Consider the following 26,087-nt stretch of genomic DNA (forward strand, 5'->3'; position numbering starts at 1 on the left):
AAATGTGTTTTTTTTTAATAGATAATTAATGCAAGCACAACTTACTTTCTCGGTGGAAGTGATACATGTCCAGTTGTCTCCCGGTATTGTGACGTCAGCTCGTCGTCCCCTTTTCCCTTAACCGTGCCACTCGTAACTCGAGCTACATCTTGAGTACTGATTAATGTAAAGGGTTAAAAGTCTGATATACATTTCTGAAATTGTTCAAAGTACATTTCAATATTCAATTCGGTATTTATCATATCAAGACAGTTGTTCACAATAATTGAATAAGGTAGGAAACGGACACATTTCAATATACAACACTTTATTTTTAAAAATCTCTGCAAGTTCTGACATATATAATTGATTGTTACATTCTAGAGCATAGGTGTCAAACTCAGGTCCTGGAGGGCCACGGTCCTGCATGTTTTCCAAGTCTCCCTGTTGCAACACACCTGATTCAAATGAACAGGTTCAATGTCAGGCTTGCGCAGAGCTTGCTGATGATCTGATCATTTGAATCAGGTGTGTTGCAACTTGGAGACTTGGAAAACATGCAGGACAGCGGCCCTACAGGACCTGAGTTTGACACTCCTGTTCTAGAGCTTTCACCGGAAGTCACAATGGCCCATCACTGGTGAGCTTGTTTTCGAACAGGCGTGTGGTCCATTGGGGAGTACCTGTTGACTGTTGTGTCATACAAATGTTCTTTTTTTTTCTCATTGTATACAGATGAATAGTTTCGGGGAAAAATTATCAGCGAAAACTATTACACATCATCATCCATTTTATGTATACTTTGTCCAAATTATTTCGAAAGAAAATAAGTGGAAATTGTCCTTAAATTACAGAATAGCTGCACTCACCTAAAGCACTGTGATATTGACTGCATGAAGCAAGACCTCACTCATAAGGTCTGAGCAAGGAAACTCATTAAACATTTAATAAATTACTACAAAACAAACACTGTGACTTGATGGTACTTCTTGATAGCGCCAGGAAATTGAAATGACCAGAACACTGAAGTTAGAACGTCAGAAAAAACATTTTAAATTTGATGTGTCAAAGCTTGCAGTGGTTCCATCAAAAATAAAAACTTTACACATTATCTCAGCAAAAGAGCACTGACTACGATCACATGACCTCAACATCAAACAAATCCTCTGTTAAATGTAGTCTTTCGACAATGGCATAATATCATCGGAAGAGCAACATCAGCCAACAAGGCTACTACTTGCGCATAAAGTGAGAAATCACATCCATTGGCAGGGGGAAAATGATGGTGGAGTTCTTCTCTGCGGCGATGGAGGTGAGGGTCTGCAGGTAACGGAGCTGCAGGGCTGACGGAGACTCGGCGATGACCAGCGACGCTTCCTTCAGGGCGCGTGATGCGTTCATCTCACCTTCCGCGGCTATCACCTATAAGAGCGGATTAGCATGAGGGCCTTAGTGGTAGCAGCAGTCGTGGGAAGTATAGATTCTAAAAACTGCTGGGTTAAAAGTAACCCAAGTGCTAGGTCCTAAAGGGATGGACCCAATGCTGGGTTATTTATACCCAGAAAATTGGGTGGAGGGTTTGGCGCAGCGTGTTGGCTCAAGACTTTGACCCAACAAGGGGTAAAAGCTACCCATAGTGATGAGTAAAGAATAACTTCGTTTTATTACTTTGGCCCTGGCCTCTCGTGCAGCCTCCGCCTCGGCAGCCATGGCTCTCTGCAGCTGAAGGGGTAACTTCACATCTTTAATCTCAACACGTTCCACTTTGATACCCCAGTCGTCTGTCGCTTCATCCAGGCTTGACTAAAAATAAATAGTGAGAAAAAATTCAGTCCGGAGTTAGGAGAACGTGGTTGGTGACTCTGAACCAGCATTTGTGAATATGTTTATCCAAACCTGCATGCTGTGAGCTATCCCCTCGCGGTCAGATAGGACCTCAGCCAGGTTCTTGGTGCCCAAGACGTTTCTGAGGGTGGTCTGGGCGAGCAAACGGGTGGCGAAGTCAGCGTTGGACACATTCGCGACAGAAGCGATGGGATCATTGACTCGGAAGTACACCACGCCATCCACGCTGACTGTCACTGAGTCCTTAGTTAGAATCTGGGGGAGCAAAAAAATGATAATTTTTAAAAGGCCCTTTGAGTCAGAATGAATCGTTTCACGATGTGAATTTAAAAAAATTTTTGATCTACTTGAGACCTTCACAAGAGCATGTCTGAGCCTGCTTCATAAATACAATGAATGAAGCTTCGACTAAAAGCAAGCATGATAATAAAAATATTCTTAAGATGATACAGTGTAGTCATAAATAAAATAAAGATGATTTTAAAAAAAAGACATTGTTATAAATACCTCTTGACGTGATGTTTACCAAAGCTCACTCACTCATTTAGGCCGTAATGACAAATGCTAAGGGCATTATACTGCATTTACCAGCTGACAGATTCAAATGTAAAACAATGCCCAAATATTGTATTCTAAGACAGCATCAGTGAAAAAAAATGACACTATTTTAAAGTCATCAAATATGTAATGATCGTCAGCGCATTTCATGACGATAGCCATAGATACAAGAACATTTTCAGGGTATGTGCCATCATTACCTCTTGTGGTGGGATGTCGAAAGAAACAGTTCGCAGGTCAACTTTAATAAATGAATCAGTACAGGGCAAAATGAAGAAAATTCCTGTGAATTCACAGTGGAGAAATATATTTCTTCAGTAAGCTCAAATGTTAGAATCTTCACAAAAACACACTTATTGCTCATACCTGGTCCTTTCGCCTTCCTGTCTGTGATGCGGCCTAGTCTGAAGATAACTGCACGCTCATACTCCTGAACTATCTGCAGAAAGAATCAGACATGAGCTTGTACCGCAATCAAACAGCCAAAGGAAATTAAAGTTCCAGACCACCAAACCACTTGTTGTCCCCCCCACCTCCACACACACACACCTTCAAACAGAACCAAATGGTGAAGGGGAAGAGGCATATTGTGAAGAAGCCAACCAATATGACTATAAACCACCCACAGCATCCCAAAGAGCCGGTCTTCTCAGCTGCAACGATAGACAACAACTTGATCATGTAAATTTCCAACACTGGCATGCCGCATGCAACCCCCCCGCAGAACAACAACAGGGCAAGACCATTGTTGTATAATACTTCATTAGTTTGTGGTGATCTCATATTTCCAGTGAAATGCATTGTGATTCGGCTCCTCCTTCATTCATACATGACCTCGACACAAAGACACTGCAAACAGTGAAATGTTGACTCAAGCTTTATCTCTGCTATGCGAGAAAAAAAAGCAAGACAGGGAAGGTTCTGTTTATCATGATGTGTCAATAGTTTCCATCCTAAGTCAGTTTACAATGTTACTGCAGTACAACCCTGAGCCAGTAGGAATAACCTTTGCTCAGACATACAGTATTTTTTTTTTTTAAAACATACCGTTACAAGGAATGTTAGTTGTTTTTTCTCAGCATGGCAAACGCATCACTGACATGACCTTTTGCTGCCATGTTCTTTTTGCTTTTTTTTTTTTTTTTAAAATCGTGCAGACAACCAGCACTGTTCTCTTTTTGGATTGCAGACCACATGATTTGCAGTTTCCCCTTTGTTGCACTAAATGACATTTTACAGTTGCATTAAAGGAATGACTTGTTTGCAAATCATACCTCCTCATTGCGACAATGAGGTCACATGATTGCTCATAATCACGGGGAAAATAGTTTGGACACTCTTGAATCACTTTCATATCCTATCTTACATATTATTGTTTAGTTTGTATGAATTTTATATACAGTCTATGTGCCATAACACTATTATTATTACAAATGTGGGTTTTTTTCATGGCACTCATTATCTACATTTATAACAAAATAAAATAAAATCTGCTCACCGAGAAAAGTAACGTTGAATCCAATGTGCCTAATCTAACATGTCACATTTTACAGTAAAAATTAAAGTACGAATTTAAACCACGACATCCAATTTAATGAAGGAAGTACTCGAATCTGCTGTACATCAGTTGTTTAACAGTGTTCCTTTTTTTTTCTTTCCTAACACCACACCTGTGGAATGACAATGCTGTGATAAAGCTCGAGATGCACAAACAGCCATGGTCACATGCTTTGGGACACTTTATCTCAGTGTGTCTCCATGACGATCAAGCTATACAATGCATTCCCTAGACCGCTTCGCACTCTCCTACCGGCACACGTAAGCATCTAAATGCAATACACGCGCACACAAAAATAAAAACTTGCTCCGATGTACATTATTGTAATTTAAACAATTTATGTGAAGAAGGAATACTTGCTCATCTACAACAACAAATCATCCAAAAATTTGTAACATTAAAAAACAAAAGAACAAAGATCCAAATAGACACAAAAATAATGTTTTGCTTACATATTAAGACTTCTTTACTCAGTCCCGGCCTCTTCTGACTTTCCATTCGATCCTCCATTTCCATACACTGGGGGGGGAAAAAAGTCAAGTGAGAGAGTCACTTGAGTGAGAGCGGGAGGAAATGTTACTGCGAAGCAGGAAGTCATCCGGGGCCTTTTAAAGCTGCAGAATGATGTTGTACAGTTGAAGGAAGGTGTGGCTCTGTGTTATCAACCGAGCACAATCAGCAGGTCGTCAGGGCAAAGCCGCGCTTGCAGACTGCATGAACAATAGCAAGTAATGTGGCATGGCAGTTTTATGAATTCACATTTGGGAAACTAAATCATTTTTGGTGTACACCACTGAGATCAAATGGAAGAACCTGTGTCTGCGGAGTGTTTCCATTTATTTAGTTGACCTCATTTCATCGGCTTGGCGCAGTCCTAACACGGCATAAAACACAGAGGAGGATACAGCATCTGGTGGTTTACTGCCTAAAGCAATTTAACAACTTCAAATCCATTGTTTAGAAAAAACAAAAAAAGACAGTGTAACAAACAGAGAGCAACTCTAAGTAACAGTAGGTATTAAAATGTAAATTCCAGGACACAAAGGTTACAACAATTTGCATCAAAAACTGCTTGTGTAACAGCAGCGATTAGTGTTTCGCTCACTGAACTAAGAATTGGAATAACTTCACCGCTGAAACAATGACTAAAGAACTTAATACGGCATGTCTCTGTATTTGATTTCATCACAGTTGTCAACAACTCCCACATCATATGGTCATTTCATCACGCTTACATGGCATCATGTACCCGCAGACATTTCATTTTCACTTAATTCATCTTTGTAAAAATGGCGACAAGACAACAATAACATTAAAACTACTCACCATCGATTAAAAAAACAAAACAAAAAACAAGCTCATATTTACATCTGCTCACTATGACTATCGTTTAATTTCACAGTCTTGTGTTTTCAGTTTGGAGACGAAAACAATGTGTTGAAGGTCCAGACAGGGCATGGATAGCAGTGGTCAGCATGTAATCACAGTAGACGAACGCAGCCGAAGTGAACGCAGGTATCACTGCCAACCCAACTGGGGGTGCAGGCCTGGCTGAAGGGGGAAAGGGTTTCCTGGGCCTGCGGGGTAGTTGCTGAATGCATTGGGCTGAGGAGCTAAGCCCTCCAAAGTCGATGTCGGACGAGCCTGCAAAATGAGAAACTTTGATCGAACGAACAGCCGCATGTCTCAAACCACCAGAGTACAACTATTTTCTCTATATACTGTATATAAGTATGGGCATTCCGGTTAAAATTCAGGATCAACCCAAAACGCAAAGGTGATTTTCTGGGCCCTTGCCGTGATTCATGTCTGTCGCAACCCGCTGATGACACTCGAAACTCAGTGGCCACTTCTTTCCTGTTTGAAGCCTGGCGGATGCGCTGTTGATCAATTGTTTCGGTGTTATTTTGGTTTCAGGATGTCAAAATGTGAAAGGCATGCTGAAGAGGACTGTGACAACACTAACGGTAATTGTAAATGCTTGAGGAAATGAATTGTTTATTCGTGGCCACTACACACAGGGTGGATACTTCGCTGTTCACCGCCTTGTGAGAGTGTGCGTGTGTACCTGCAGCAGGGCAGGCTGCATAGCTGGATTATGGAGACCACTGAGAGTGGCAGGGGAGGCCGCCGGAGAGAAGCCTGGGACACCAGGGAAGGACAGCAGGCCCGGGAAGGCGCCGTTTGCTGAAGCCTGGAGGCCACTGCTCAACCTGGAATACATAATCCAAAACTCTCATTATTGTTAATAACAGACATTTGCTGTATCGTATCACCACATCATATGATTGTACAAACACTTGAGAGCAAACTATATACATTTTTTCTTTCATCATTAACATGAGAGTGATCTTATTTTTCAAAAGGTATCACTCAGGAGAACGGTGCAAAATAATTTCCGTGACATCAAAGAATTCGTGTAACAAAGTGAACTAAGAAGCAATTTTGCACAACAAGTAGACGGCTTTCCAAAATTGTTTTCCATGTCACAATAATCTGGCATTTCAACAGCGGTGTGTAGAACAGAAGCGTGTCACATGTCAATTGTAGGGCGAGGCTTAATGGAATACACTGTAAAATTCGCAGCTCATGATAATCATGGTTTCCAGCTACGTGAAACAAAGTCCATCCACCCCACCCAGGGCAGAGTGCAATCTGTAGAAGATATTGCTCTACTTGAGATACGGTGGTTATAAGTAGTCTCCAACCCCTTGCTCAAATGCAAGGTTGTGTAACATGTATGTATACTGAAAAAATGATCACCCCGTGTGCGTGCCACGGTTTAATCTGTGCTACGCGAACGGCAACAAATTGATGCAGAGGTTAATTATGTACCTGCTGCCATCTGGTGGAAGGGCATTGAACTGTTCGGCCTGTCATTATACATCATCTCTGGTTGGGAATCACTGGCCTAAGAAAAAAAGTGACATACCCCGGCTGAAAGTTGGAGCTGAAGGCAGATGCAAAACCAGGTAGAACCGGCGATGATGCCGGGGCGCCGGCTGCCGCTGCCACCGCCGCTGCCGCAGCCTGCACTGGTGCGACAGACGCAACAGAGGATGGAGCGGCTCCAGGTAATCCCATGAATGAAGGCAACACGGGGCTCCCTGCACTGTGTCCTCCTGAAACTCCCAAGCCTGTGAAAGCAGCGGGGCTGGGACCAGGCGGCAGGCCTGGGAATATAGAAGCAGCAGACGTGAGGCCTAGCCCGAAAGGGGAGGCTGCGTTAGGTGCGGCATTGGGAGCCAGGCCGTGGTAGATTGAGTTTGGGGAGGGATTCGAGATGCTGCTCGATGAGGGGATAGCCGTAGGAGGGAGGGCGGAGGAAAGAGCAGGAAAAGGGGACAGGCCTGGGTAGTGCGGCGGTCCCGGGCTGGCAGACAAAGCCTGGAGGCCGCTGTTGGCGGCGGGACTGGCGAGTGAAACTTGAGGAGAGCCTGGCGGGTGCGAGAGCCCCAAAGAACGGGCCAGCGCAGCCTGGGTTGATCCCGGTACAACCAAAGGGCTAAGAGATGGCGTGCCAGAGCGAGACGTCCCCTTGAAAGCGGAGGGCACCGGGCTGTTACTGCCGCTCCCCCCGCTGTGTCTGTTCACGGCTGCGCGTTGTTGCTCGTGCTGAAGGAGTCCAGGCGGTGCCATGGCGGGCTGAGCCTGGCCAGAATGGGCAGGGGAGGGTTTGGGGCTTGGGCCTGGGGTGGAACTACTGGGAATCACTTGAGCGGAGGACCCAGGTGGGTTAGATGGCGTTTCAGAGGGGGTGTAGCTACGGATCACCGAGCCAGGGTGGTTACCTGCTTGTGCGTGCATGCTATGGAAAGGGTGCTCTGTAGATTGCGCAAAAGCCCTCTGCTGAGATGAGCCCATGGAGTTCATCTGAGACAGGGCGTCGGGGCCGTTACGGGAGGTGGCAGGGGTGCCTGGTCGGGAATGAGAATGGAAAGGGGAGGGGGAAAAGCCCCCGCTGCCAGGAACAGGCGTTCCACAGGGGGTACTGGAAGGAGTGTGGGCTTTAATGACAGAAGAGGGTGTTGGTGTAGCGTGGCCGGTGGGGGTCTGCGGACCCGCTTTAATGACGGATGGTGACGGAGCGGGAGACGGAGAGTTGTGAGAGGGGACCATGCCGGGAAAAACGGGTGTGATGGGAGTTGTGGGAGGTGGCTGAGACGGGGTAGCTTGCGGTCTGACAGGGGTGGACGGTGTGGAGCCATGAGGAATCAGCAGCGGCCCGCTGTTGACTCCTGGTGTCGTGTTCTGGGGATTGCCTGGTTTGGTGTAGCCTAATGGTGAAAAGACGTCAGGATGAGTGTCGTTCTGTTATCACATGGCATGGCTGCACTTTTGAAAAATCACAAATACAGTGGTACCTGTACTTACGGTGGCTTTGCTCTGGGTTACTTGCCAACGTTTCACTAGAGCAAATGAACATGCTAAATCAAGGTACCACTGGAATGTTAGAACCCGATGCTTAAATAACAATGAAAAATAGAAAGAACAAGGGCAAAAAGAGAGAGATTCCCCACGTGCAACTTCAAAGATGGGAATATGATCTTACCTTTGGGAGGGGGGAGGGGGGGTTCTTATCATCATAGTGGGTTTGGCAAATGAATTATTAACATGGCTCATATCTTCCTCTTTTTTTGAAAATGACAAATGTAATGAAATAAGAGAGACTTTATGCCTCCCCAAAGGCCCTGAAACATGGTTTTCAAGTAAAGGAGGGGAGAAGAAAAAAAAAAAAGCAATGTGGGTTATAAAGTCCCCTCATAAGCCGCAAGCATGAATTCAGAAAGAAGACCATTCACGGCATTAGTCTGACGCTATTTGCGCCATGCGCAGCCAAATGATAAATTGATCATCTGCATTGACTGACCAAAAAAACACAGCACATTGACGCAGTTAGCGTATTTCCTCTGATACCTTGACTCTGATACTACCATGTGTCGTGTCTCTGCAGAGTAGACGTGGCATCTGTAAAGCTGAAGCTTAACGGGAGTTTATGTGCAAATGTGTACATGGCGGATATTTCAGTATACTTGAGTACAATTTTGGGCTACTCTAGCCACTTCTGAAAATAACAAAGTGCACTTCTTTATCCTTTTACTCACCAAAGAGCATCACACAAGGCACCTATGTGTGTGATTATTAAGGACGCATTGTATTTTGAAATTGGAAGAATCTGTTAGATGTCAGCGACACTGGGAGTGATTTCGATCTTCAGAGTCACTCCTGGAAATTGCCAAAGTTGTCACCTAAGCGCTTACTGATATTAGCGCTAAATCAAATGAAGAACTTTACAGCCTTAAAATGTACTTGGGTTGTCATTTTCTGGTCATTCAGTTTCCCTTAAAAAAAAAAAAAAATTAAAAAGCATATTGCGCACCTGATAGCACATTAAAGCTGCAGAAGTGCAGGTAAGCAGCATGCCAGCTTTAAATAGGCTTCTACTTGCTCACACACATACAGGCTTTGCTGTTGAACCATACCTGCTACTTTGTGGGCAGAGTTGTAGGGGGGAGGGGGCACATTGGCCGTTATGACCCCTCCCATTGAAACAAGGCCCGCGTTGTTGTACGCACCTGTGTAGCAGTTGCAAATACAGGAGTGTCATCGCCCACCACACAGTCACACAAAGCACGCCGTACCACTTACACAAAAACAATACCGCAATCAAACCGTTATGTCCACCAATCAACAGTTTTGAACCTTTTTTGTCACGAGTCTACAGCGGGGGTTACAGCGGGGGGTGTCGCCTCTTACTTGGTGCGATGGTAGCATGGGGTCTGCACGGGGGTATGGGGTAGGGCACGGGCCGATGCGGGTTGTAGCTTGAAGGGAACTGCAACACAAGTCAGGTTAAAATGAAAAAAAAAAAAAGTCATTCACTCATCAAGCAGTAGAGGACTCGTTTTTAAGTGCTCCAGTGAATCCTGAGCCACAAAATAGACATTTGTTTTGTCTCTTCATCGGCAGCGCCTAATTTTGATGAGAATATGACACCATTCCATTATAAAAGACCTTACTGGTTTGGAGGGTCCGATGATCCGGGCAGCAATCCCTTTCCCTTCCATACTGTTAGAAGTGTCGTCTTTCTTCTCGCCTTCTTTCTTTAAGGGAGGGAATCCCTGTGATCAGAAGGAGCACACGTTCGGTGATCTGGTTCAACCCTTCATCAAATATCAATTGTATGAACTCATAATTATCAACATGATCAATCTTACTCATTTATTTATGATGGATGCCACTGACAAATCACGAGTCAGTTTCTTTGCTGAAATTTGTTCTAAAAAGTGTGATGCGCATAATGTAAAATCATTCAAGTCTATTGAGTGCTCTGGTTTATAAAGAAGCAAAAATGATGCAGACATTTACGGGAGAAAACAGCACAAAGATACTGTATACGCGCTTCACTGCTATGAAGCATCAAGAGGTTGTGCAGTTGAATAGAGCAGATTGTGATTCTGACCTCAGTGCTTCAATGTTTCCAAATTGGATTTATTTAAATTTAAAAAAAAAAAAAAATTCAAAATGAACTCAGTGACCATAGGCTGCATCTTTGTTTAAGATGGGGGCGGGTGGAAGTTGTATACTCTCTGAACTTTATGGGACTTACTGGGAATGTGCCTGTAACCAGACTGGGTCTGCCTTTTGGATATGGATTTCCTGGTATCATACCGCAGGATGAGATCATGGCTACAGGAGCCTTGCAACCCACCTTACATACCTGGTAGAAAAATATGGTCAGGGAATTCAGTATGTTAGTCGAGATTATGGGTAACATTTAAAAATCAAAAGCTCTAAAAGCTCAAAACTATATTATGAATAAAATGCCAATCACCAATCACTTAGCCTATCACAAGATGAAACAATATGTCAATTTAAGGTTTGTTTGTTTGTTTGTTTTGCATATACAAATACCTGTTCCAGAATCCTGCGAACACGCTTCTTCTCTGACAAGTGTATGCGAAACAAATCGTCAACAGGACGGTAATTTTGCGCATCTGAAATATTCCTGCAAAGTAACAGAGACTATTTGTCATGCTTGAATGAACCGAAGAGGATGATCTTCCCATTCGCCGATTGTTATATTAGCTGATGCACTCACAAAGCAATCAGCTCCAAGACAATAAGTCTGTCCTTTGAAAAGGTGAAGCAATTCAGAATGTTGGCAACTTTGGTGGTGGGAATTGCAACCATTTTCTACAAGGAAAAGTATCATCTTTTAAACATGGCAGGGGACAGAAAGGCAAGATTACATGTGTTTAATTTTTATCATCTTTATAATAACTTAATTTTACTTGAAATCTCTTTAGGTATTTTCTGTATTTACACATTGACTAACAATGTTCTATAAAAAATATTACTTACATGCTGCAAAGCTTTTACTGCTTTAATTTGAGGTTCTGCCCAGGAGAAGTATTTCAGTATGTCCATGACCTATAGATGGTCAAAAAGACATCTTACAACACGACACTGCTTAGTCTTGTAGTTGGTGAACTTGATATATTAATCACAATACAAATGCTATGTATCAATGTTTCTGATTACCTGTTCGCTGGAGAAGTATCCATGAACCTGCTCAATGGCTTTAATCCGCTGATCAGTCAGGACACACTGAATTATACACAAATGGAGCATTCGGAAAGCTGTTAAGTTTGTTTGACTGTTCATCACAATTGTACTTCACTAAGCATTTTTTACCTTCTTAATTTCATCTATGACGATGTCAAATGATTTCTTATCCATGATGGTAGAATTAAAAGATTGCCTTTAAATGTGACACATTCACTGTGTCAATCCACTATTCGCAGTGTAGCTGATATCGTTTGAAAGTGCTCTATAAATACAGTTGAGTTGAGTATCGTGATTCACGAAAATTTAAAATGATCTTAAAGTACGTACGGCCAAACTATGATGGCCTGGATATAATACAAGAAAGCATATTCCAACGCATTTAATAATACAGTACTAGTATATTGATGGCACGGCTCATTGATCTCAAGCGACGCAACTTTCCTCTCGTTGAAACAATGACTTCCCTCGCAAAAAGAGAAGCGACAATGCCGACTGCAGGACACAACCTGCCTGTATCACATTCCCAACAACAAGCTAGTCAACTTTAGCTGCCCCGTTTACGACTATAGTTGAACTAAAAGGCGTAATGAATTTGGAAAAATTAGTTTGACCGTCCGTTTCATTTATTTACTTTCAAACCCGATACCAGAAATTATTAAAACAGTGTCAGAAAAATGACAAAATTAACAAATATTCGACGAGGACGATAGCTCATAGGCGAGCTTCCACTGACAGCTGGCGCTCGTCAAGTCAACACGGTCAAGGACCTCTGCAGGCAGCTCGACAGAACGCCATGTAGACTGGAATAACAATATATGGGTTAGACTAAAAAATAATTATAACTACATGTATATAGATGCTTTAAAGCCAAAAGGTATCAGAATAATACAAAATCTCTTTTGTGTTGACCTATTTAACTGTTTAATTTATTAATTTTAAAAAGGCAGTGCAGGGGCCCTCTTTGACGGTTTGCAAACCGGAAGTAAACATAAGATCTCGGTGATTTGTTTCTTTTAATACAATTATTTGATCCCAGTATCACAAGAAATGGATCGATTTTCGTGGTCAAACGGTCTTTTAGAAATAAATGAGACTTTAGTAATACAACAGACAGGCGTCAGATTGTATGATGGTGACGACAAGGTATATCTTTTTTTCTTTCCTATCTATAGACAAGCGTCAAATGTGGTGTATTCTCATGAAGTTTCTTCCTTGTACTGATATAGGCTAAACTTGATGTTGGAATTGCGTTGCTGAGCACCCATCGCTTGATTTGGAGGGACAGTAAAAATCATGTAAGGCGCAGAAAATGTGTCCTTGAATAAATTGTGTGTACGCTAAATAATGTAAACGTAACTTGACCTGCATACATTTTGATGTTGACTCACGGTGACTTGTGAATGTTATTTTTCACAGGACTGCTGTATTTCCATGCCATTGTCACAAATAATATTTTTTGAGGAGCAGGCTGCAGGAATAGGGAAGAGGTGAGTAACGTGTAATTACGTTTTGTTTTGAAGTGGAAGTGGAATTGCTGTTAAATAACATTGCGTGTAAACTCATATTTTGTTCACAGCTGTTAGCTGTATGTTCTGTTCTCATCTGTTGCAGTGCAAAAATTGTTATACACCTGCATCCGGCACCTGCCAACAAGGAGCAAGGTCCTTACCAAAACAGCAAATTTTCCTTCATCAAACTCTCTTTCAAAGAACATGGACAGATTGAGGTAAAGTCAATCCCACACCAGGCTGTCGCTTTAAAGTGGCTCTGGATAGTCACCTAGACTAGCATTTAGACTTGATGAGTGGGCAAGCACTTTGGAGGTCCAACAATTGGTGTACTAGCACTAAAAAAGAAGGTTTTCCATAATAAGTTCCCTTTATGGTGCTTTTTTAAATATATACTGTGTATATCTTCAGTTTTTCAGGAGGCTTAATGAGGAGATGATTCATAAGAGATGGGAGAGTACACCTGCTTCCCAACCCATCCCAACAGGAGTGGGCTCACAGGTTTGCACACTCTCATTTCTGCTTTGGAGTTTTAGGTGGAGGAGTGAAACGGAAACTTAGAATGTGATGAATATGTCCCACAGGAGGGCAGTGTTGCCTCCATTTCAGATGCAGAATGGTTTCAACAAGTGTTGGAACCAGCAATGTGTCACACATGTACCTACTTGGTTAAAATAAAAATTGCACGTGGTCATCACTGATCACAAAGTCTTTACTTTACACCCTACGCTCATGCAAGCAGTGTTTAACAGGCTGGGACTATCGCCACAAAAAATATCTACACATGTTTAGCTAGCCGCTGATTACAATTTGTTCCTTCCCTGTGCTCGTTTCCTTTACTCTGAAAATGTTTAATTTTTTTCCCCCCTTTCCTTTCCAATTGTGGTCTTGCAGGCAGGAAGGACACGTGCAGTCGGGATTGTTGGCATTGAGCGTAAGATAGAGGAGAGGAGGAAAGAAACGGACAAAAACATCTCTGAGGTATTTTAAAATAAGTTGGCGGGCAATGTTAAACTCCAATGCTGTGGCAAAAAAAAAACAAAAAAAAAACATCCAATTAATTGAAACGTTCTTGGAATATAAACATTTCATTGAATTGTGGCAATTTTGTGATTGCTATGCATTCGTTGTATTTACTTTTTAGGCCTTTGAGGATCTCAGTAAGCTTATGGTGAAGGTAAAGAACACTTTATGTGCATCTGTTGTCACTTCTTATTTTGATGATATAAACAATTTGTTTTATTTTCTGACTGCTTACTATTTGTTTCATGCACCGCAACTCTGTTTTGCTGCTCATTTAGTGAACATGACCAATTACGTGTCCTCTCTATCAAACAGGCCAAAGAGATGGTTGAGCTGTCCAAATCTATAGCCAACAAGATCAAAGACAAGCAAGGGGACATAACAGAGGATGAGGTGATCACTGGAGCTAATCAAGTCGGATGCTTGCACATAGGACACACCCATGATAACATGTTATGTGATAACAAATTTCTTCTTTCAAGACCATCCGCTTTAAGTCCTACCTGCTAAGTATGGGTATCGCTAACCCCGTCACCAGGGAAACGCATGGCTCAGGCACACATTACCACATGCAGCTGGCTAAACAACTGGGAGATATGCTCCAGGCCCCACTCGAGGTAAGCATTGGATACCACTTAGGCCATAATCTTCAATCCCAAACTCAAGTTTATCACACAACCCTTTCCTCCATTTGCTACCGTTGTCAGGAACGCGGAGGCATGATGGCGCTGTCCGAGGTGTACTGTCTGGTCAACCGGGCTCGAGGCATGGAGGTAATCCCTAGCATCTAACACAACCAAAGCCAAATGGATTTTGCTTCGAGCATAAAGAATCAAAGAGAGATTGTTTTATCCTCTTTTTTGGCAGCTTTTATCCCCTGAAGATTTGTTAAATGCGTGCAAGATGTTTGAATCCTTGAAGCTCCCACTGAGGTGAGGTTTTTTTTTTTTTTTTTTTTAAGATTTCCCACCACACTTCCCACATAAACTCGAAAATATAATACATAACCGGCACCACTGTCCTCTGTTTGAATTGGAATGAGAGAAGCTTGCTGTTGTGTCATGTGTATTTGTTAATATTAAAGCCAAGAAGCTCCTGACTGGTTGTCAATTCGAGACAAAGAAAGTGGGAGGAGGAGAGAGGGGATTTTGGATTCATATTAAAAATGACAAAAGTCAAAGTGTTTGATATACAAGTCCAGAAAATGTGACCAAGGGTCCACTTTTGGTATTTTTTTAGCCGGGAGTTCAACAAACTTAAACTTCTGCTCGCCACCGGTTGACCTTCACAGAAGAACCAGCCAGGCTTTTCCTGTCAGGCTTCCTGTTTTTTTGACAGTGTGGACCACTTCCTCTCACTTCCTGGGATTTTAAACCAAACTGGACCTATCAGTCTCACATACTAGTCATTCACTTAAATAGCAAAAGTTGAAAGCAAAAGAAAAAATAGGAGTCACAAAAGATTCCAAAGTCCTTGAAACGTGACACGCAATTTTGCCTTGTGTGCAGGCTGCGTGTATTTGATAGTGGTGTGATGGTGGTCCAGCTGCAGTCTCACAGCGAAGAGGAAATGATCGCCTCAGCACTGGACAATGTGAGCTCCTGTCCCAAACGCTGCTTTTGAACATCACGTTTTATGTTATTTTCTTCCTCAGATACACCCCACTTTCTTGTCTTTCTTTTTAGGTGACAGACAAAGGGTCCTTAACAGCTGAAGAGTTTGCTAAACTGTTGGGTCTCTCTGTACTTCTGTCTAAGGAGCGGTAAGTGTTTAATGGGCAACTGAGTGGAACCCGCCTCACAACAGTATACAGTATTTTGTCAGTTGTTATCAGAAGCAGAATGGTAACAACCTGACCCTTTAAAAAATTTCAACTCAACTTCCATTGTTTTCTCTGAGGATGTTGGATGATGTTTTTGTGGTTCACTCTTCACTTTCCATATTTGCAGATTGCTCCTGGCTGAGAAGATGGGCCACCTTTGTCGAGATGACTGCGTTGAGGGTTTGAGGTTCTACCCAAACCTCTTTTGAGGTTTTGCATCCATCCTGGATTAACTTCATATCATGTTCAGAACTATTTTTGCCTGCGCACCCGTTCTTGTCAAACCAAAGTGTGCACATTTGAGCTTGCTACAGAATGGTGATACTTACTCTCACTGTGTCAGAAAGGAATGATTATGAATGAATGAATGTGTATGAAATCCTGTTGTAAATAAATGCCACCTGGGCTATTTTTATGATTGGCATATTTGTATTGCTTTGGGTCACTTTCATTGCAAGCGAAGCTAAGTTTTCTTCTGAAATGGTTCTCCAGAGGTAAATCAAAGCATGCTACGTGATTCAAGTGGCTCATTTGGGAGCGGAAATTAGGAAGGACAAGTTAACCTAATGCGGTCTAAATGCACAATGTAGCTATTGTGTGAAGTTATCGATTGATCCCCTCAAATGGAATATCTGAGCTAGCAAAAGATGAAAAGTTAGATGAATAAATTAATGTATTAACAGTTTGGCTTTCTGTCAAGAGGTACTTGCTTCTGTTTATTTATTTTATTTATTTATTTTAATGAACACTTTGACCCTCTGCACTACTGTATTCAAATGTTGTTCATGACCGCGTTCCTGTATTTTACAGTATTTTTAGAGGCTATTCCAGCACGGAGTAAAACGTTTGAGAAATCCCTGAGCAAAATGAAACGATTCATAATTACAGCATATTGAGTACCTGATGTAGTTTTTTTAAAAATGTTTTCTAAATAAATAAATTTAAAAAAGGGAAAAAACAGGCTAATAATTTCGGAATTTGTCAATATGTTCAGTGATACAATAATAAAGGAGCATTAAAAACAAACAATAAGAAAGTAAAACAATGGTGAGCACGTGAGCTCTGCTTGGCTGCCACTCGCACAACAGCAGCACACGACCACTGTGGACTTCTGCCCACGCTGAAATAAATGCGCGGTGTTGTCATCGGTCTCAAAAAATTGGAGCGAAAACACGCAGAAAACAGACTAATGTTGCCGAAATGAGCCTGGACGCGTGAGTACAGAATTTAAATGTACATGTTATGTTTACGTGGACGACCGTCGTTCCGCGCGTTTCTTGAGGATTTATTTACACCAAGACTGTATTATTAACAACAAAAAGACAACTAATAACTAATAATAATTTGGCTTCGAATACGTTTCATGGAGAGTGCTCATTCTGGCCAAACTTCAATAATTCCCTTTGTGTTACTGTACTTGAATATACCGCGGACCAAAGTTGCGCTGTAGTTTTCAATTGGAGCAAAATTCGTCCATAATTGTACAGTAATATACATTTGCAAAAAAAAAAAAAAAAAGGCCGTCATTTACAAACTTGCATGATTTTTTTCCTTGTGGTGAATGTCAACAAAATAGCATGTGGTTTTATTGTAAATAAATAAATAAGACAATAGGGAACCGCAGAACAACTTTGAACAAAAATAATCAGTCAGTTGACAATTCCAAAATGCAACATTTGCCCTCTTATGTGACACGAGTTGAACATGCACTTTTTGGTATGTTTAATCCTAATCAAATTCACATGTGGACCATTATAAATTACTATATCTACCTATGTATTCAATTACAATTTGTCTATCTGTCTATGTATCTATCCTTCGAGTTAGTGCCATGGAGGTGTTTCCTTTTGACTTTTTAAGTTTCTTTTGTCATGGAGGAAGAGGAAAATTCCACAATGATGTTTGCTTCCTTCCTGTTACTCGGGCTACATGTATCCTGACATCCACGAGCAATTTTGTCCTGCATTTTTTGGTGATGTTTGCTTGTTTTGTGTTTTTTGTACCCAGCAATGTTAAAAGAAAGTGGCAATCAGGTTTAGGGTGAAAAACGAGACATCGGAATGCCACAAGCTTCCTCGCTGCTCTCTCTCTTGCTTGGGCTCATGGGATATGGTATGTGTGACCAAACTGACTCCATCACTGTGGTACCCGCACAAGTACGGGTATGCGGGCTTCCTCCGGTGAATGACTGAAGTAAATGTTCAACTTGAGTGTTATGTTACTGGAGCTACAAAAGTGGTGTACATTTTACTGTACATTTTAACACCCATTATTGGCGGTTTTAAAGGAATGTACTTTGTACTAATAAGTAAAGGAATACACTTGGTATGTGAGAATCAATTTGTAGTTTTAGACACACATTCATGATGGCAATATAAAATATGAATCTAAGACTGGCATGAACTGTGCAGTGCACCGCATCATGAGATTCCTAATATTTTGCCGCTCTCATGTGTCATTTTGTTGACCAAACTAGTAGTAGCACCTCTCATGCACTTGCCATTTTTGTCCTCCCCGGTCAAAGCTTTGGCAGGGCTCAACATCTGGCCCTCCTTCCACGTTGCGCTTAGCAACGCCAGTGTCTTCGTGGACTTCAGCACGAAAATCAACAACAGCCTCATCCGCCATCTGAGCCTCTCTCTGATTGACATGGACATTAACGCCACCCTCCTGACCAGGACTCTGCCCAGCAACCAGTCTGCCGGGAGGGTGGAGTTCGGCTGCTCCTGTTTCCTGTATGCTGGAACTTTCCGCTTCCTCCTGAAGCAGCGCAGCACCACTGAGGAGTCGCACTCAAATGGGACAGGGGGTTCGGAGAGTACAGCGTGGTGGTGGAGTTCAGAACTGCAGGTGCAATGGCCCACATTTCACATTGCGGTCGAGAGGGTTGGAAACCACTCGGGAGCTTTTCAGGCAAGTACATTTTCAATGCAGCGAATATTCATCGCTTATTTAATTCATCCAGCCATTCTCTGTACTGCTTATCCTCACTAATTTTGATAGCGACAAGGAGTTATAACCCTTTAAAGTTGATGTGTGTCATCTTGAAGCTGCTAATAAGTTTTTAAATGTAGCCTCACTTTACCCCTCCCTCGCATCTGTGCCCAAAGAAACGCCCCAGTTGCTAGCATGACTTGTTCATTAATGGAGTGTTGCTAAAAATGAAATGTTACCGGTTTGATGTTGTATTTTTTTGGAATGTACAATCAATTATAACATGAGAGGCGGTCTATTTACCTATTGCTAAAGGGTCAGCAGTATTTTGAGTAATGAGGGTGGCCACGGCATCATTCTACCCTTTTACCCGTTTGCACATTTTTTGTGACAAATCGCTTCACAATCAAGTTAGAGCCACCCCGGAGATAAATTCCGTTGCTCTTCCTCTCTCCAGCTCGGAATATCCACCAATGAGCACTTCCAGCCTTGCTCTAGCATCCTCGAACCTCCTCTGCTACTAGAAGTCAGCTACATGGAGTACAACCAGATTGGACGAAAAGGCATCAACAAAGTGCAAGCCCGCACGCAACACCCAATCCAACCTCTCCGTTCGCAGATGATCACGCTTCCCTGTGCCTTCCCTTTCACAGATAGAGACTTCATACAAGTGTCCCTCCGCTCTCCTCACTCAGCACAGGAGGTCAAAAGCTCCAGTCCTCTCTACCTGTCTCACATCTTCTCCTACAAGCTGCTAGTGGAAAACGCCATTACCTATAGGAGTGGGTGTGACGGGACTATGACCGTGAAGCTAGTAACGCCACCTTGCGCTCACATCGATGGGAAAGTACTCTTGTATAAGGACGGCGTTGTCGGAAGTGGTGTCACCGTCTCCTCTGGGACGGGAGCAGGAGGAACAGCAGTGATGAGCTTCGGGCAGGAGGAGCCGTCCTCTCCTCCGTTGGCTTTTAATTGGCTCACTCAGGGAGAGAATGAGACGGATTTCAACTGCTCAGTTTTTGTCCCAGGAAGGAATAAGTACTGCTTCCGATTTGTGTTTAACTACAGCCGCTCGCCGAGCCCGGCCCAGACCTGCCTGGTGGTGCACAGGAGCGAAGGTGAGTGCCAACTACATGACTTTATTGTCAAGTTTTTGTTCAGCGTGCTCTCATGGATGACTGAAAGTGCCATTAACTCATTCACTCCCAAAGACGTTTTTAAACGTCTTTTCAGACTTGGTCCAGAATTGGCTGGTACTGAATGAGTTAAATAGAGTCTTCAATGTGTAGTATAATTTAAATTAATTAAAGTTAATATATAATTATATTCTATGTATATGTACAAAGATACACACTATTGAATAATTATGGTAGTATTTTATTAATCTATCAAAATTGAGATTAAATACATATGAGTCCATTTCTTAAATAAACCTGTTTTTCAAACCACATATAAATATTTCATCTTGTATTCCGTATATTTTGGTTATCCTTCTTGTTCAGATTCTTGGGGGCCTTGGAAACAGTGGAGTGTGTGCAGCGTGAGCTGTGGAGAGGGCGTCAGGGAACGAGTGCGGGAGTGTTTGTTGCCCTCTGGTGTGCAAGGGAAGCAGTGCACTGGAATGGTGAAGGAACAGTCCTTCTGTTCCTTGGAAGACTGTGCAGGTCAGTCACTTATCCTGGTGTATTGCCCTGTCTTGATAAGCTCAACAATGCTGCCAAACATGTAAAGCATGTCTGTCATCTGTCTGTTCTCATAATCAAAGGTGATCCTTGATCCACAAGTTAGTCCATTTCTTGTTCCCCCCCCCCCCCCCCCCCTCCAGCGTTTCCAGCTCCTTCTCCATCTCTTCCTCCCACCCTGGCTGGAGTTGGCCTCTTAGGTGGCAACATGGTGGTGATTGCCGGTATCTCCCTCTGCCTTGCCGTCATTCTGGCCACTGTCGTCATTACCGTGTGGAGGAAGCTCTGCCACACCCCTCAGTGCAGTAGCGTCCGCAGAGGCTCCATGCATTCCTCTGGCGGGCGGAAACTCTCCGACGAGGCCTCCATTTGCGGCAACAGCCTTCCGAGGCCGAGTCTGGTGGGCGTTAGTTCGACCCAGATCCACAGGCCTTCGCTGTGCAATCCACCTGTTCCTCAGACAATGGTGATACCTCTCTCACAGGATCCGGAGAGGCTGTCTCCCACTGGTCAGAAGGTCCTGCCTCCCATCTTTGGGTACGTATTTAAATCAAGTTTAAAAATACACTTTTGAAACTGGTGGGTCAAAAGTAACCGAGGGTGAAACAGCTCAGCCAGTGCTGGGTTCAAAAGGGATCAAGCCTCCCTAAATCCAATCTTCAACCTAATCTGCTGGGTCAAAATAATGAACCCAACGTTGGGTAAAAGTATGTCAATATACTCAAAATCCACAGCGACCCAGCGACTTGGAAAAAGTTCATTCAATGCATACATATACAAATACAATACTCGTGTACCAAATCACTTTTTTTTTTGTTTTGCTGACAGTACACAAGAAACTGTTATTTCAGTGTACAGTACAACGTCTTATGTGTCCCCCAGGTACCGCTTAGCTCAGCAGCAATTAAAAGAAATGAGGAAGAAGGGCTTAACGGAGGCCACACAGTTCTACCACGTCTCCTCAAGCCCAGTTCAGGATACTTCGGTCGAGACTTCACCAACCAATCCCCACATTCCCTCGCCCATTGCGTCCTCCTTTTCTGAGCCGGCGTCGCAGGCCTCCAGGATCACGCCGGACCAGCTGAGTCCCAGAGTGGACCTCGTCTTGGGTCCCCAAGTATCTGGTCATACAAGTGGAGGCAGCAACAAGTGGCGAGACCGCACTGCTGATTGGGTGGAGATGGTGGAGAGGAGCGGCATAGGAGGTCTCCCAGAGCGACCGATGAGAAACGCATATCACAAGAATCCAAATTTCCGCAGGACCTCCAGTTTTACGGAGACGAAACCTCAGCTTTCGTCTGCAGGACACTACCGTGACAGGAGCATGACTCAGGTAACCTCATAGATTTAGTCATGTCAGTCAGCCGGCCATTACAGTATAATCATGGGTTTGTTGTTTTTGTGTCCAGCCACAAAGCAATAAAAGTAATACTTTGCCGCCATCTTGATGGCAAAGAACTATGTTGAAATGAGTTGCGGAGTTTCATTTTGGCAACAATAAGGGTTTGCTGCCATCTTGGCAATTAAACACCTGTCTGGGTGTGCGTCAAATACTCACTTTTTTCGGCAGGGTTAAGTGGCACACAATGAAATATTTAAAATGTGTGCCTTGACTCACTGAAGGTTGGGATTTTTTTTTTTCCTGTTCAGGTAGGATTTCGGACCCTTCCCGAAGGAAACTCGTGGACCAAAGAGAGAAGAGAAAGGTCCCCTTTTAGCACCCACCCCATTCCAGAGCATGATGTCCCAAAGTGGGCCCATTCAAGAGCTGAGAGGAATCCCTCGATGCAGAATTCCATTCCTTCACAAGTAAAAAACACGGGAACGAGCACCTCACCGAAACATGTGGACCACTGTGGTGCTGAGGAGAGACAGGCAAGGCGCGAGGCGGGAAGCAGAGCACACGAGGGAATCTCAGGGATCGGTGGCCCGCTCACGAGTCCTGACTGTGAGTACGGAGCAAACCTGAGTGTGGAACGGGCCGAACAGAACTGGAACCGCCGCGGTCCATCGCCGATCCAGAGGAACATGCTGGCGCGGAAACTAAAGGAGGCCCAGTCCTGCTCCAGCGTCAGAGGACGTCAGCGCAGCTCCACCTTCAGCGTGTCGTCATCTGAAAACAGGAAAGAATATGGCCGCCCGCGTCCTGGTTCTGGATGCTACGTCGCCACTGAAACTTCTGTGTACACCTTGAGGGAGGCGGAGCAACGGATTCTGGACCTTCCACCAGAATACGCAGAAGACGAGAATTAGATCACAAATAAGAATGATCTCCTCTAACTGTGATTTTCTTTCTCAGGATAATTTAACAGGATTTTTCAAAGCATTCATTTTATCGTTCACACCCGTTATATTGTAGATTTTTAAATAATCGTATTTTTATCGTGACCCTTCACATATGTATGGTTTGGCAATCACAAATTCACCTGTTCATCTTTTTTTTCCCCCTCAACCTATTGTCCATATTTACTGGCTAACCTATGAGTTTCCTCTTTATATGCCATCCAGTTTAAAAAGAAATCTTTGCCACTGTTTTCAAGAAAATGAAACATTATTCTTACACACAAATCCCTTTATAAAAAGAATGACATGCAATGTGACTTTATTATGAGTTGCATCACATACATTGCTGGTATCGGTTGCTTAGTTGTAATGGTAAAAGAAGATATTGTCCTCCGATATTTTACTGTCAAAGAGCAATAAAACTGTAGTCTGTTTCTAATTTTTATGCCGTACGGCTGGTGTGTTTAGCCTTCCCCGCCACCGCTGCCCATGGCGTCCAAGAAAAGCAGAGGGCGCACCTTCATGGTGGTGTGTCTGAGGGAGTACCAAAGGCCCCGCCATGTGCCCCACACGATCCCATTATCAAACTGGCCCTTGTATCCCCCTTTGCGGTAAAACTTCCCATTCAGGTTGGCAACATGGCACCTGTCGAGAGAAAGGAAAAAATAACTCCCAACGGCATTTTCCATCAAAAGTAAATCACAACATTTTCTAAACAATCAAGTGCTTGATCACAAAGCAATGCAGAATTTAAATATTAGCAGCCGCACTTCCTCAAGAAGTGCCCCGATAGCAAAACGAGAGAGTTCCATAAGTCTCACCTGTTGTACCACCAACCTCCGTTGTTCTCCTGGGCACAGCTGCCTTGAATGTAGCGATCATTGTCCTGTCCGTGAACAATACAAACACATCATTATCAACTCATACTATTCAAACAATACTTAACAGAAACAGGAGCGGTGGCCTACGAACCTGATCCCTAGTGCTAAACTGCATGCCATTGAGGCCCGCGGACCACTGCTCCACCATGCCGTTGCCACCTGCCAGAGCATCCCCAGCTTTCCCGCTGTACAGCCCGTACTGTAGCCGGTAGTGATCCTATTCATAAATCAAGACTTTAATGTCACAAGAAAAGATTACAGTTCCTCTATATATGAAAAAGAGTCGAATTGTGTGACATACGGCTTCATTAGAGATCTGGAAATTCTCGTAGTATGCGTGACTTCTCTGTCCCGCCCAGTCCATTAGGTCTATCTTCACGAGATTCTTACCTTGCGATGCAAATAAGCAAAAAATTTAAATAAAAATCAGTAGACTTACATGCTTTCTGATTGAGCTACTGAAATAATTGATTTTTTTTTGTATTCTAAATTATTGTGATACATGTACTGTATATAAAGTATCCATCTCTCTCTCTCTCTCTCTCTCAATTCTGTTATTGCTCACCATCCGAAAGCAGGGAGTAGATGTGCTCGTTTCCTAACCAGAACTCATCATTCCATTTCTTGAAGTCACCGAAGCCATCTCTGTAATCCACCCAGTCCCTACGAACAGACACACATATTACATGAACAAAATGATTTCATAAAAACTTCATGAATGTAACACCTGTTAAAGTCAACTTTTCCATTCCGCCTTCTTTGGAACACCGTCCATCCTCCTCCGTCGTCCATGTCGCAGTAGACCAAAATTGGCTCGAGGTGGATTTTGGGCCTGATGCGGTAAAACCCGCTGGTCGGTCTTTTTCTGTCAAACAGCTCAGAACAGTCTAAAATCATAACAAAAGCTAATTATTACAAATATATGGCAGGTGATAACCGAGATAAAGATAAAGACATGTCAGGATGACTGCTGGGTGAAAAGTGCGGGTCCAAATGGGACCAAGCCAATGCTGGGTTATTGATACTCAGTGCACTGGGTTGAGGATTTGACCTAACAAAACTTGCATAGTTTATAATATTGTAGGTGTATGAATGGACAAAAATCAATATTATTGGCAGAAACAGATGGTGTGATCATTGTGTGAATGCTTTCTACCTCGGTCATGGACAATTAGGTTTCCCGCTGGTGGAAGAGGCTTCATCAGGGTCGTATTGGAGTTTTCCAATGTCCCATTGTCATTGTTGGAGCCCGACGGAGTCCGAGGAGGTGAAATCAGGCGGAAGAATTTGTGCTTCTGCAAGTGGTCCACCTGCCAAGTTCGGATAAGGAGTTTGTTTTCTAGTCTCTTTATGCTTCTCTTGAGAGCTGCAACATCTGGGCTGCATCCCTTTTGTTGTAGAGACACACACACGGACAAAAAAAAGGAAAAAAATGATGGAAAATCCATTTAGCGATCAAGAGGATAAAATACATTACCCACTGAAAACTGGTTGGATGATGAAGTCTTGATTGGGAAAACCAGGAGAAAAAACATCAACACTAGGAAGGAAACCCTGCAAGTCTATAAAATTGAAAACATTACACTTTTCCACAAAAACGTTATGCTATTGATATGACTTGACAAAAACAGCAAATACCTTCATTTCGCAGTGTTTCTTTTGCTGCCTCAAGGCTCCGTGCTCTGTTGTCAGTACTTATTTCAAGATATGCTGGGTTGGTTCTGCATGGTCCACATTAGAGGAAAGACATTGCCAAAGTACAAACCCAAGTTTCTCTTTTTTTTTTTTTTCCACCTCTATCAAGCATTCCAGGTTCCGGGAAGAGTAGCTGATGTCATTCCTAATTCCAGTAATACTTTTTCATCTATGACATTTGTCTTTATATCAGCCATTCCATATATTTTTGTGTTTAAAGAAGCACAGATAGAACTTCAGACCACACTCAAATTAATGGACAGTTTAGAGTGTGGCAATAACAACAGTTGAATAATGAATAAATAAATAATCAAACTATCAACTGGGCAAACTTGGCAATACATTAAAAAAAAAAGAATAAACCGAAAGGAAAATAAAAATCATCTGCCAAGCAATAAATGAATAAAAGCTCAATAAATACACCTGCCTATAGGTAAGATAAACAAATTAACAAAAATAAAATCGATTAATTTGTGAAAAATTAATGAATACAACAGGAAAAAGCGCAATTGATTAATTGAATAATCAGATGACTTATCAATAAATTGATTAATTGTTGCACCTCTAATTTATTTGTTTAAAAAATGAATCAACAATACCAGTTGAGTAAACCAAACTACAAATGGGGGGAAAAAACAATCTATGAACTAAAAAAAAAAAGAGTAAACACAGGCGCACATCACCAGCAAACAAACACACCTGCCAATGACTACACAACCCCCCCCCCCCCCCGCTAAAAAAAAAATT

General features: G+C 42.8%; 5 protein-coding genes across 8 annotated transcripts; 2 read left to right on the top strand and 3 right to left on the bottom strand.

The window, feature by feature from the left end:
- Positions 1-290: 290 nt before the first annotated feature.
- stoml3b (stomatin (EPB72)-like 3b) lies at positions 291-5,431 on the bottom strand. Its single transcript, XM_086130511.1, has 7 exons — positions 4,393-5,431; positions 2,932-3,035; positions 2,749-2,821; positions 2,583-2,665; positions 1,876-2,079; positions 1,648-1,782; positions 291-1,401 (listed from the first exon to the last, which is right to left on the bottom strand). The coding sequence occupies exons 1-7, from the start codon at positions 4,454-4,456 to the stop codon at positions 1,213-1,215; spliced, it is 852 nt and encodes a 283-aa protein (XP_085986637.1). The 5' UTR covers positions 4,457-5,431; the 3' UTR covers positions 291-1,212.
- proser1 (proline and serine rich 1) lies at positions 4,757-12,254 on the bottom strand. 2 transcript variants are annotated; one of them, XM_086130509.1, is made up of 12 exons: positions 11,639-12,254; positions 11,486-11,551; positions 11,306-11,374; positions 11,043-11,137; positions 10,856-10,949; positions 10,551-10,661; positions 9,961-10,062; positions 9,698-9,776; positions 9,424-9,516; positions 6,873-8,217; positions 6,009-6,153; positions 4,757-5,584 (listed from the first exon to the last, which is right to left on the bottom strand). In XM_086130509.1, exons 1-12 carry the CDS (start codon positions 11,681-11,683, stop codon positions 5,459-5,461), a joined length of 2,370 nt encoding a protein of 789 aa, XP_085986635.1. In that variant the 5' UTR covers positions 11,684-12,254; the 3' UTR covers positions 4,757-5,458. The 2 variants fall into 2 exon arrangements, with proteins under 2 accessions (XP_085986635.1, XP_085986636.1); XM_086130510.1 differs by lacking the exon at positions 9,424-9,516.
- A 226-nt stretch (positions 12,255-12,480) lies between these two features.
- On the top strand, positions 12,481-16,289 carry vps36 (vacuolar protein sorting 36 homolog). The gene is made up of 14 exons (XM_086130981.1): positions 12,481-12,655; positions 12,739-12,807; positions 12,929-12,999; positions 13,124-13,238; positions 13,432-13,521; positions 13,915-14,001; positions 14,165-14,197; positions 14,359-14,436; positions 14,526-14,660; positions 14,751-14,816; positions 14,911-14,975; positions 15,552-15,636; positions 15,729-15,805; positions 15,993-16,289. The coding sequence occupies exons 1-14, from the start codon at positions 12,560-12,562 to the stop codon at positions 16,072-16,074; spliced, it is 1,149 nt and encodes a 382-aa protein (XP_085987107.1). The 5' UTR covers positions 12,481-12,559; the 3' UTR covers positions 16,075-16,289.
- Positions 16,290-16,962: 673 nt separating this feature from the next.
- thsd1 (thrombospondin, type I, domain containing 1) lies at positions 16,963-23,203 on the top strand. Of its 2 annotated transcripts, XM_086131861.1 has the most exons (9): positions 16,963-17,079; positions 17,873-17,977; positions 18,390-18,778; positions 19,257-19,917; positions 20,302-20,463; positions 20,625-20,881; positions 20,966-21,018; positions 21,364-21,814; positions 22,132-23,203. In XM_086131861.1, exons 2-9 carry the CDS (start codon positions 17,926-17,928, stop codon positions 22,732-22,734), a joined length of 2,628 nt encoding a protein of 875 aa, XP_085987987.1. In that variant the 5' UTR covers positions 16,963-17,079; positions 17,873-17,925; the 3' UTR covers positions 22,735-23,203. The 2 variants fall into 2 exon arrangements, with proteins under 2 accessions (XP_085987987.1, XP_085987986.1); XM_086131860.1 differs by having other exon boundaries at positions 20,625-21,018.
- fgl1b (fibrinogen like 1B) lies at positions 23,075-25,557 on the bottom strand. 2 transcript variants are annotated; one of them, XM_086131863.1, is made up of 9 exons: positions 25,284-25,557; positions 25,127-25,207; positions 24,802-24,955; positions 24,373-24,532; positions 24,211-24,308; positions 23,947-24,035; positions 23,737-23,862; positions 23,586-23,650; positions 23,075-23,409 (listed from the first exon to the last, which is right to left on the bottom strand). In XM_086131863.1, exons 1-9 carry the CDS (start codon positions 25,287-25,289, stop codon positions 23,229-23,231), a joined length of 960 nt encoding a protein of 319 aa, XP_085987989.1. In that variant the 5' UTR covers positions 25,290-25,557; the 3' UTR covers positions 23,075-23,228. The 2 variants fall into 2 exon arrangements, with proteins under 2 accessions (XP_085987989.1, XP_085987988.1); XM_086131862.1 differs by having other exon boundaries at positions 24,802-25,033.
- Between the last annotated feature and the right edge of the window lie 530 nt (positions 25,558-26,087).

Source organism: Hippocampus guttulatus, chromosome 15 (assembly GCF_054856545.1).
Source record: "Hippocampus guttulatus isolate MCC_2025c chromosome 15, RoL_Hgut_1.0, whole genome shotgun sequence".
Taxonomy (NCBI): Eukaryota; Metazoa; Chordata; class Actinopteri; order Syngnathiformes; family Syngnathidae; genus Hippocampus; species Hippocampus guttulatus.

Coding starts and splice junctions, on each gene's coding strand:
- stoml3b (XM_086130511.1), bottom strand. CDS start 4,456: ATGGAAATGGAGGATCGAATGGAAAGTCAGAAGAGGCCGGGACTGAGT. Junction 3,036..4,392: donor GAGTAAAGAAGTCTTAATAT/GTAAGCAAAACA, acceptor CTATCGTTGCAG/CTGAGAAGACCGGCTCTTTG. Junction 2,822..2,931: donor CCATTTGGTTCTGTTTGAAG/GTGTGTGTGTGT, acceptor TTCTTTCTGCAG/ATAGTTCAGGAGTATGAGCG.
- proser1 (XM_086130509.1), bottom strand. CDS start 11,683: ATGGATAAGAAATCATTTGACATCGTCATAGATGAAATTAAGAAG. Junction 11,375..11,485: donor GATACTTCTCCAGCGAACAG/GTAATCAGAAAC, acceptor GACCATCTATAG/GTCATGGACATACTGAAATA. Junction 11,138..11,305: donor CAGTAAAAGCTTTGCAGCAT/GTAAGTAATATT, acceptor TTTTCCTTGTAG/AAAATGGTTGCAATTCCCAC.
- vps36 (XM_086130981.1), top strand. CDS start 12,560: ATGGATCGATTTTCGTGGTCAAACGGTCTTTTAGAAATAAATGAGACT. Junction 13,000..13,123: donor GCTGCAGGAATAGGGAAGAG/GTGAGTAACGTG, acceptor CATCTGTTGCAG/TGCAAAAATTGTTATACACC. Junction 14,002..14,164: donor CGGACAAAAACATCTCTGAG/GTATTTTAAAAT, acceptor TTTACTTTTTAG/GCCTTTGAGGATCTCAGTAA.
- thsd1 (XM_086131860.1), top strand. CDS start 17,926: ATGCCACAAGCTTCCTCGCTGCTCTCTCTCTTGCTTGGGCTCATGGGA. Junction 20,464..20,624: donor TTCCTTGGAAGACTGTGCAG/GTCAGTCACTTA, acceptor CCCCCCCTCCAG/CGTTTCCAGCTCCTTCTCCA. Junction 21,815..22,131: donor GTGACAGGAGCATGACTCAG/GTAACCTCATAG, acceptor TTTCCTGTTCAG/GTAGGATTTCGGACCCTTCC.
- fgl1b (XM_086131862.1), bottom strand. Junction 25,034..25,126: donor CATCATCCAACCAGTTTTCA/GTGGGTAATGTA, acceptor CTACAACAAAAG/GGATGCAGCCCAGATGTTGC. Junction 23,410..23,585: donor GGAGGTTGGTGGTACAACAG/GTGAGACTTATG, acceptor TTCTCTCGACAG/GTGCCATGTTGCCAACCTGA.